This window comes from Phyllopteryx taeniolatus, chromosome 14 (assembly GCF_024500385.1).
Source record: "Phyllopteryx taeniolatus isolate TA_2022b chromosome 14, UOR_Ptae_1.2, whole genome shotgun sequence".
In the NCBI taxonomy this organism is placed as follows: Eukaryota; Metazoa; Chordata; class Actinopteri; order Syngnathiformes; family Syngnathidae; genus Phyllopteryx; species Phyllopteryx taeniolatus.
Genome location: NC_084515.1, coordinates 1,603,282 through 1,614,218, shown reverse-complemented (window position 1 = coordinate 1,614,218; position 10,937 = coordinate 1,603,282). Strand labels below are relative to the sequence as shown.

Here is a 10,937-nt window from a genome sequence, read left to right as displayed (position 1 = left end):
ATTTCTTCAAGCTGCCACGCCTTAGCGCAGTATCATCACCAAGGTGTGCGTGTGCGTATTTAAGGAGTCTACCTGCTTCCGACACTCATTCGTCCACTCAAAGAAAAGGGAAAAAGATACTCAAGACAACATCATTTTCAATTTGTATAAGATTAAAGGTAAGCCTTTCCAAATTCATACTTTAGACCACATTGTATTATTTAATTAGGGGAATGCTTTTTAAACTAATATAGACATACTGGAAATATATTTTAACTGTAGATGTACAAAAATACTATCTTAAAACTCTAAAAGTTGTGAACTTTTATCTGAATAAAAAGAGTTTGTTTAGGTGTGCAAAATTCTGGGAATTAAAAAAAAAAAAAAGAACTTTACAACATGATTAAGGAGCATTTATGGGAATTACCAAGTATATTTTGTCCTTGCCCAATAGAAACGTTGTATTTCCAAATTTTATGAATCCTTTACATATATCTGAAATTCAAAGGGTCCGCCTCTAGAGTTGCAAAATTCAGTTTTTTGGGTTTTTTTCATCCATCCCTCCATTTTCCATACCGCTTCTCGTCACTAGGGTTGTGGGCCTGCTGGAGCCTATCCCAGCTGACTTCAGGCTAGAGGGGGAGTACACCCTGAACTGGTCGCCAGCCAATCGCACACACACATTCACACCTACGGGCAATTTAGTGTTCAATTACGCTACCATCCATGTTTTTGGGATGTGGAAGGAAACGGAGTACCCGATAGAAAACCCACGCAGGCACAGGGAGAACATGCAAACTCCACAGAGGCCAGGCCGGATTTGAAACCGGGTCCTCAGAACTGTGATGTGGATGTGCTAACCAGTCGTCCACCATGCCGCCGGGAATTGTGAACGTTACATCATGATTAATACAAATTTAAGGTAATTACCGGAGATTTTTGTAATCACCCGATAAAAATAACATTTAGAAATTTTATGAATTGTGAACCTGTATCCGAAATATCAAGAAGTCTGCCTCAAGTAACATTTGGGGAATGTTTTATTTATTTATTATATTGTGAACTTTACATAAAGATTAAGCGGAATACAAGAGTCTGCTTCTGGTTGCTAAATTTCAGGGGGATTTTTAAAGTTGTGAATTCAAGGGGAATTGGGAATGGATTAAGGGGAATTCATCGGGAAAACAAGGAATGTATTGTTTTATAGTTGTTTTAAATAAAATACAACGATAGAATACACCCATAAGCCTCATCCAATGTAAATCTTAGACAAAGTCATGAATGGATAAGCTAAGTATTGATGTATTATTTACTTTGGAACAACATTGTTCTTTTCTCTTTTTTGCAACAAATATTGATATGATAGAAATATATTTGAACAATGTAGTCATGTTCTGCTCATTTTTCAGTTTACAATGCATCAAGGAATCGTCCTAGTCGTGACGATGTTGGCCGTTCTGACAGCATTTCCGACTGTGCGGGGAACGGCACACTTGACTTTCGACAATACCACAGAGGTTTGCTTCCTGCTTCTCGTTGACTCGAATTGTCTTTGATATTTACAAAAAATCACTGAATACATTTTTATTTATTTTTACAAAAAATAATAATTTTTAAGAAAGTTATGTAGAAAACTAATTTTCCTTGCTTACAAAAACATGCTCTGTTCATTAAAGACTGCAATTGTCTCAAGTTAAAAAAAATACATATATAAAGGATCACTGAAGCCATTTTTTATACAAATACATTTTCCTTGATGCCTACGAAACATATGCTTTGTTCATGAAAGATGTTACAAAAACATGTATATTAAGATCATATTGTCTTTGAAGTTTTCAAAACTGTCTTTGAGGTTTCGTGTTTTTTTGCCAAATTTTACGACCTGCCTTCAGTCAATTATTAAAGGCAAACCATTGCGTGGTCTTCCTCCAGGCGAACGTGACCCGGGAAGGCTGTGACATGAGCGTCCTATGCCTGGAGCTGCCGGATGACTGCGACCCTGAGGGCAACACCACCTGTTTGTTTGCATCATTGAACGCAACCACTCCCATGGCTCCAGACGGATTCAACCTGTCCGTTGGACTCAGTGGAAACTCTACGGGATTAATCGCCTTCGGACTCACGCAGAATTTCTCTCAGGTGAGAGCCGACAAGGAACATGAAACAAGTTGAGCTATAAGAATATTCTGTCGCCTTGCGGTAGAAACGTAGCGTAGTCATTTATTTTTTATTTTTTAATAGAAATCTCTACATTATGTGAATCATAAATGCAAAGAAGCCAAATTCTGGGAATTTTCAAAATTTTGAACTTTACATCGTAATTAAGAGGAATATATGGTAATTTCTAGTATATTGTCGCTGCCCAATAAAAATCATGTGTCTAAACATTTTGTGAGTTGTGTATCTATATCCAAAAATAAACCAAATATCCTGCTGAAAGTTGCGAAATTCAGGCAATTTTCAAAATTGTGAACTTTTCATCATTATTAAGAGTAATTTATGTGAATTCTAAAGTATTGCTTGATTTCTTTAGATCAGGATTTTTCTGCGCATGACCTAACTCTTCAATCTTCGTCACCCCACAGGAAGTCACCCAAATGTTTGTCTGTGGAATGAACAGCAGTGGGATTTTTTTCTTCCAAACCCTGAACAGAAACCCAAATGGAACTCTGACGCCAAACGAGAGGGTACGCCTTCCTTCCTTCTTTCCTTTGCCGAGACACATAGCTGTCCTAAAATGTCTTGCGACTAAACTACGTTGTTAAGCTCATGTGATGAATTAGCATGTGATTAGTCAGTGTTCCCTTTCAAACCTGTTCCTGTGTCAACTCCAACAAAACTTGGCAGCAGAATGGGAGGCTTTTTCAGCGCAGCCTAGACAAAACTGCTTGAATAATTATTTTGGGAGTTGTTTTTTGTGGAGTGATCTCTGTGGCCACGAATAAATACTTCCAATACATACAGTAGAGCGAGTATTTGTAAACCCTTTGGGTCCAGGGAATTTCCATTTTATAATCATAACATCAATTAAACGACTACCGTGTGTACCCCTAAATGCCCTAGGGATTATAAAATTGCCCTTTTTTTTTGGGGGGGGGGGGGGGGGGTGTTAATTCATTTTTATCTGAGGAAATACATTTTTGAAATTAAATTTTTTTTCCCGCTCAAAAAAAAGTGCTGATCTTTACAAGAACAAAGATCTCCCGGTATTTTTTTTTCTCATTCATTTTTATACGTGCACAGATGTCAAATTTATGTCAATATACATCACAATCATAGCTTTTAATTGGCCTAAAGCTAAGGTAGGGAGGGGTAATATGTTTAGTCAGTATGTTTGTTATCTTATTGAAGTGCCCCGTCCCAATATTTAGGTATGATTTTAAAAAAATTATTATATTATATTATATTATATTTACGGACCCCAGTTTGAGAACCCCTCCTGAGTTGTGCATCATACACCAAGAACTTCATCGAAGTAATATGTCTTCTTTCCTCTCCATGTACATGAACAATGAACAGAATATGATTTTTTGGGAAAACAAACCCTTTATACTTCCTCTCTTCTTTCCTTATCCCACCCTCAGAGAACGACTCAGATACGCAACAAAGTGAACGGGACCAGCATCCAATGTGAATTTATTATTCCAAATGTGAACACAAGCATGAAGGGCGAGAATCTGGACGGGACCACAGCAGTTGTCATCCTGGCGAATGGAATGGTGAACGCAACCAGCGGTAAGTGATGCTACTACTACTACTACTTCACCTTTAGTTCGCCAAATGGGTTCATAAAAATGTTACAACTAAGACCGTAGGTCTCGGACCAGTTGATTCTGTCCGCACCTATGAACTTTCCATCATCAAATTCCATGAATTTTTAAAATTGCGCACATTCCATCATTACTGAGTTACTCATTTATTTATGGGAAGATATGGAATATATTGTGGTCGTCCAGTACAACATACACAACTGAACCACACAACGAGGGGCACCAACTAGAGTTCCATTAAAACCATCTACAGGGTGCTGTTGTGAAAGTAACCCTAGATCCTCAAGGTTATTAGTACTCGTTCAGGGACTCATGTCTCATGTCTAAAGCACTCGTGGTTCTGCCCTCTTTAGGGCTGACCGAGTCCTTCGATGTGAGGCTGAACAGCGGTCAGGTGAACCTCACCAACGCACAAGGCACTGTCATCCTTCCAAAAAATCTGACCATCAACCGTGTTGGCTGTGGAAACGAGAAACTGTGCATTGAGTCACCAGAAGACTGTGACCCTCAGTCCACTGACGAGTGTCTGTTCACGTCCTTGGATACCACCACTCCCGCGAATGGGACCTTCAACATCTCAGTGGAGCTCGCCGGAGAGTCCACCGGATACATCGCTATGGGATTCACACAGAATGAGTCGGAGGTAAGGCACATTGGGACTGAATCAAACAGGCTGAGATTCAAGAATTTTCTTAGCCAAAAATTGTGAACTTTACATTATAATTAAGGAACATTTCCTCCAACCATTCCAGACCGCTGACAAAGAACCAAGAACCAAGACCACCCTCACTGATATCACTCTATTTCTGTCTCCTCAGGGTGTCACCAATCTTTATATCTGCAGCATAAACAGCAGTGCCAGGTAACTCATTTACGTTCCGAACACTGGACAGAAACAACACCGACGGTTCACTCACTGAAGTGGACAGGGTGAGGCTTCCACTTTACTTCCACATACATAATTGGTGGACTACCAGAGGTGGGAGTAAATCACATATGTGTACGTCAGAAGTAAGTCTCAAGACTTACCTTCGCGTTTCAAGCAAGTCCTAAGATACTGTGGCAAAAATCAAGCAAGGCAAGTCGAGTCCCTACGAAATATTAAGCTAGTACAGAGTCCAGTCAAGTCATTGCTTGCGTTAAGCAAGTCATAGTAAGTCAAGTCAAATTTAATCATCTTCGGCGCTCCCTCCATAAAACGTCCTTCGTGAAGTGGCTTCTGCACTCCACATTATAGCATACTTATAGCACACTGGTGGCTTTCCCGGTTTGCATGCACTACAAAAAAATTAATTTTCTTACATACACAAAATAAATGCCACACTATCTTAATGCAGATTTTCAAATGCAAACAGGCAAGACTTCTCAAGTCATGTAATTCAGGTCTTAAGAAATGGCAAGTTTCACAAATACCATGTTAAACTCAAGCCCAACTTGGAAGTTCATTTATGGTTAGCCCTGTGGAATGAGGAGCCATCTCCTTTTTGAGGACGTCTGACATACCATACCATAAAACAAAAAATATACTCTATAGTCACAGATATACATAGAAGCTCTCCAACATCCATCCGTCCAAACGCCATCTACCATACATATCGAACAACCATGGCAACCCCAATCCAACATGACAATTCAAATAAATACAGCATAGACACAATATTCATTTTCAAACAACCCAGCACACCCAGCTGCAACCCTAGCGAGGGGAAGCAGTATAGAAGATAGATGAATGGACTAGAACTTAATTAATTTGACAATTTGACAAGTAAAAGCACTCACATTAATTGTTCAGTTGAGGCAGAAGTGTGTTTTGAATGACCCAAAAGAGCTGGTGGCTCTTCTGGCATGGTATTCCAGGGAAGCAGCTTTAAATTTGAAGGTGAGTCTTTTGTAAGTTTTTGCTAAGCAAGTTCCAAGTCCTAAAATTGCCAACTTAACTTAAGTCAAGTCATTTGACTCAAGTCCCCACCTCTGGAATCAACTGCTCATTTTGGTTTCTTGGCAAATCCTTCTTGGCTCTTCATTAGACTTCAATTAGTCAAAATGTATGTCTACTGTATCTCCACCTTTCCAGGAAGTGGCCGATATCTGCGGTGTTGTGAACGGCGAGTCCATCCAATGTACTTTCACCATCGTTAACATGAACGCCACTGCCATGACCAGAGAGACTGGAACCGTCAACTCCATCTTGTTGGGAAACGGAATCATAAATGGAAGTAAGTGAGACGTTCAAACCTGTTGGCCATAACGAAGACGAAGACATTCCTCACCTCCGCTTCCGTGCTCCAGGTGTCATTGGAACCTTTAACGTCGTCAAAAACAGCGGACCCTTGGACATCACGGACCCCGCCGCTAACATCAACAACTCTATGGTCTTGAACATTACCCGGGAAGGTTGTGGTGAAACCAATTTGTGTGTGGAGGAGCCGGACAACTGCGACCCCTTGACCGACAACATGTGTCAGTTCATGTCGAGCAACGTCACTGTTTCCACGACGACCAATGCCTTCAACATGACTGTCAGACTCAGCGGATATTCCATGGGATACTTCGCACTCGGACTGGCCATGAATGCATCGGAGGTGAGGCACACTGCCAGATCAGATTGTGTAGAACCAGAAGGAGGCGGTAGAAGACTGAAGTGTTGATCACCACAATTTTTTCCTCCATTTGTCCATAGGGCACAAGCACAATTTTTGCCTGTGGAAATGACACTGGGGGAGTCTTCTTAAGAACTTTCACTAGAGACAACGTAAATGAGAATTTAACTTCAATTAACAGGGTGAGGCTTCCACCATTTGACCATTTTTTATCTCCTCACATAGCTACATACCACACACGCACACACTATATTCTGAAAAGCATTTGCTCACCTGCCTTGACTCACATATGATTTTAAGTGATACCCCATTCTAAACCCAAATGGTTTAATATGTTGGTCTACCCTTTGTAGCTATAACAGCTTCAACTCTTATAGGAAGGCTTTCAACGAGGTTTAAGAGTGAGTTTATGGTCATTTTTGCCAATTCTTCCAGGTGCATATTTGTGCGGTCACACACTGATGTTGGACGAGAAGGCCTGACTCACTGTCCACTTGAAATCAACCCACAGATGTTCTATCGGGTTGAGGGCAGGACTCTGTGCAGGCCAGTAGAGTTCATCCATACCAAATTTTATCATCCATGTCTTTATGGACCTTGCTTTGTATACTGGTGCACAGACATGTTGGAACAGGAAGGGGTAATCCCCAAACTGTTTGACTGTCCAAAATCTCTTGGTATGCTGAAGCATTCAGAGTTCCTTTCACTGGGGCTCAGGGGCCAATATTTTGGACATTTCCAACTTTGTAGGAACAATTTATAGATGGCCCCTTCCTGTTCCAACATGATCGTGCATCAGTGCCCAAATCACGGTTCGTAAAAACATGGATGAGAGAGTTTGATGTGGATGAACTAGACTGGCCTGCACAATCCTGACCAACATTATGGAACACTTTGAGATGAATTACAGCGGACAGCGAGAGCCAGGCTTTCTTGTCCAACATCAGTATGTAACCTCACAAATACGCTTCTGGAAAAATGCTCATAAATTCCCGTAAACACACTCCTAAACCTTGTGGAAAGTCTGTCCAGAAGAGTTTAAAATGTTATAATTGCAGAGGGTGGACCGATGTCATATTAAACCCTATGGATTAAGAATGGGATGTCACATATGTTCATATATCTGAGTCAAGGCACGTGAGCGTATACCTTTGGCAATAGAGTGTATGTTGAGAAATGATTAAGTTAGATTTTCTATGGGCAATATCACACAAAACTGTTCCCCAAAAAGGCCTTTTTTCAGACACAAAACACTCTTTCTCCAGAACCCATCATCCGAATTTCAAAATTATTTGTGCCTGTACGCAGGTTGAAATGGCCATTGCAACCAGACTTAGCATTTTTGGCAAACACTGTCACGTTGAAACTATATATATATATATATATATATATACACACACACACACACATTCACTTTTTTGTCAGTCTGACATGAAATCAAACGAAAGTGTTCCTCGTGGCTAAAAATATTGACAACCAGGGTTGCCAACATTTTTTAGCATGACTGTATTACACTAAAGAGGCATTGGAAAATTCTTATTAGAAATCATGACTAAAAAGTCATGAACTGATTTTTAAAAATAAGCCTACCTACAGGCATATATTAGGATATGGTAGCCTACATACATTGTTTGTTTTTTGAAAAAACAAACAAAGTGAAAAAAAAACATTGCGAATGTTTTGTTTCTTCAATTTTGTTTCTAATTATTTCTGAACACTACAACAGGAACCACACAGCTACCTGTTCCTTAGGACCCCAACTGTACTCCCCACACTGTAAAATAAATAAATAAATAAATTAAAAATAGTTGGTTGAACTAAAAAAAAAAAAAAAAAAGTAAATATTTCCACTGATATTTTTAAGGTATTTCATTTCAGGTGGTGTTGAGCACAAGCCACAAGACTTATCTAGCTAAGTAGAAATAAAGTTCAAAATATCTGTGGAAATTACTCGTTTTACAGTGTGGGGAATGAGACTCGTGCAACTCGCAATTCCGGCAAATGGTCATCGACAGCGCTCGTTACTTATATAGTGGGGGAGGCCCGAGTCACATTGTTCCTTGGTGACGTCCCCATTGTGGCCTTGCCGAAAAAAATCCAGAAAGTTTAGTTTTACTCTATACTTCAGAAAATCAGTATTAAATTGTTGTCAGCCTTTGCACGTCTTCAGCACTTACCTTCAAACATATTTAATGCATTTAGAAACCAAACACATAAATGACTTTGGTGCAACTTTAACAACGCCCCCCCATCACCACCTTCTGTCCACAGAGCGTTACCGTTCCAGCTATTAATCTGAGTGGCAGATCCATCGAATGCGAGTTCACCATATTAGATCTAAACAATGTAGAAACCAGGGAGACCGATGGAGTCGTTGCAGTCGTCATATTAGGAAATGGAACGCTGAATGCAAGTAAGTCAAAAGACGCTCATCCAAAAGGAAGGAAGGAGGTGTTTTGGAAGGTCTCACTCACCTCTATGCCATCATTTTTCAGCTGTGCTCGACGCCTTGAATCGAAGTAAGTCAAAAGACGCTCATCCAAAAGGAAGGAAGGAGGTGTTTTGGAAGGTCTCACTCACCTCTATGCCATCATTTTTCAGGTATGCTCAACCCCTTGAATATCATTCACACTGAGCGTGTGAACCTCACCAGTCCCACTGGTACAGTCATCTCTGCGCAGAATGGTGCCCGGGCCGGAAGGAGCAGTGACGGTAAATCACGATTGCATTTTAAAGTGGGCCTTGAGCTGGGGAGTGGGTTTTGAGCATTTCAGCAATTATCTGTGTTGATGCTGATCATGTTCTAGTTCAGGGGTTCTCAACTGGTCTCATTGTGGTCGCTGAATTGCGAGCCACTTTTGTCAAAGTGACAAAGAAGTCAACCAGTTATCGGAAACAGGAATGTTGTCTTTTTAAACAAAAATACAACCCAAATATCAAAATTGGATGGCTACCGTGAGCAGAAAAGAAAGAACATGACAGTTGCCTGTATAAAAGGTATATAAAATATGAGTAAGGTGCTCTCTAACTTCTATTAATTTTGTAGTAGCATTATGAACTCGTAATAAAGACTCTATTGGGCTCCTGCGAGTTTCCGATGCTTTTCCAAATAATAATTACAAAAATATATATATATATATATATATAATTATGACGATATTATCATGATACATTGATTTTGCTTTCCCAACCAGTGTGTCATTGCACATTGGTGTGCCATGAGAGCTCTTTAGGTGGGCTGTATAAATTCAAATTTCACTTCATTAGTCAGAAAAGTATTTATTTACAACAAATACAGTATCTTGTTTGGTGGTGTGCCATGAGATTTTTCGAAGGTAAAATATATGTGCTTTGGCTCAATAAAGGTTGGGAATCACTAATGTGGATATAAAAGCATGTATCATTTTGGGTCAGTAACTTATCCCAGAACTAATGTTAAACAACAGTTCCCATGGATGGAACACCAAGTTGGTCTTCCAAAAGTTCCCACGGTGCGGTTCCTGAACCTTTTGAGTAGCAATATGACAAGTGGCCACCATTTATGTGGAATTTTCTTAAAACATGGAATGACCACTTCAAACACCTCTAATATCATCCAAAACAAATAGATTAAGAACAAAAATATTGATTACTAAAGTATTCATGAATTGGTCCTCAAAAAGTTCCTAGTGTAAGATTCCTGAACATTTCGAGAGGACCACCCTTCCATCAGGGATAGTAACTTACTCCAAAAGTTAAGTTAGGCAAGTCTTACCAAAAAAAATAAAGGCAACTGTCAATTGTCAGATTCAAGCCATAGTAGAATTCTAATGAAAAATAATTGTAAATTCTCTTCCCCGTGTAGCTATGCTGATCCTGATGAGCCTAGTCACACTGCTGGCTGCACTCCAAGGCTAAGAAGAGTGTAAAAGTGGCAGACGAGGAGGGCATCCATTCATTCCAATGAATTACAGCTCTCTCAGTACGCCCGTGAAAACATCACATAGTGTGTTCTGATAATATTTAGTTGTTTGTTGTTATTTTGTCTGTTTGCATGTCTTCTTTTTTACTAAACTGTGTAAGAAGCCATCGTGTGAGTGAGTGGAGCTGCAACGGCTCATATGACGGGGGGCAGTCATGATGAAAGCGGCTCATTCGACTCAATTAGACGTGTCTGGTCTGACGAGTTTGAACTGTTTGAGTAGAAACCCAGCCCTAATCACAATTATTTGTTGTCTGTCTTCTTCTATGTGCCAGAAATGTGAAGTATTTATGGATGCCAAAAACATCATGAATAAAGTTTAAACTATGAGTGACTCTAGGACTGTTCAAATGTGATTTCATTTAAGTAGTGGGAAATTATAAATTCAGTAGTCATTTATGAAAAGATATGAAGATAGACTTAAAATGCTCCCTGTAGAACCATCAAGGTACTTTTCCCTTCAGAGGTACTTCAGTTTTTTTTTCTTGGGCTTTCCTCATATTCAGTAGTGTCACCCTATAACCTTTTGAAAACTCAGCCCAGTTTCCTTTGGGACTGTGAAATTTGGTAGCTATGTGTCTCCTGAGTAGCCCCACAAAAAGGTTTCAAGGAGCCATGCCCAAAAAG

General features: G+C 39.8%; 1 protein-coding gene across 3 annotated transcripts; it reads left to right on the top strand.

The window, feature by feature from the left end:
• LOC133489560 (putative ferric-chelate reductase 1) lies at window positions 1-10,649 on the top strand. Of its 3 annotated transcripts, none has more exons than XM_061798775.1 (8): window positions 1-158; window positions 1,389-1,496; window positions 1,912-2,118; window positions 2,565-2,666; window positions 3,564-3,714; window positions 4,103-4,392; window positions 4,568-4,679; window positions 5,824-5,964. In XM_061798775.1, exons 2-7 carry the CDS (start codon window positions 1,395-1,397, stop codon window positions 4,613-4,615), a joined length of 900 nt encoding a protein of 299 aa, XP_061654759.1. In that variant the 5' UTR covers window positions 1-158; window positions 1,389-1,394; the 3' UTR covers window positions 4,616-4,679; window positions 5,824-5,964. The 3 variants fall into 3 exon arrangements, with proteins under 3 accessions (XP_061654759.1, XP_061654760.1, XP_061654761.1); XM_061798776.1 differs by lacking the exons at window positions 1-158; window positions 1,389-1,496; window positions 1,912-2,118; ... (1 more) ...; window positions 3,564-3,714; window positions 4,103-4,392 and adding exons at window positions 6,039-6,331; window positions 6,430-6,531; window positions 8,621-8,762; ... (1 more) ...; window positions 8,951-9,061; window positions 10,194-10,649 and having other exon boundaries at window positions 5,824-5,965; XM_061798777.1 differs by lacking the exons at window positions 1-158; window positions 1,389-1,496; window positions 1,912-2,118; ... (1 more) ...; window positions 3,564-3,714; window positions 4,103-4,392 and adding exons at window positions 6,039-6,331; window positions 6,430-6,531; window positions 8,621-8,762; window positions 8,951-9,061; window positions 10,194-10,649 and having other exon boundaries at window positions 5,824-5,965.
• Window positions 10,650-10,937: the final 288 nt, after the last annotated feature.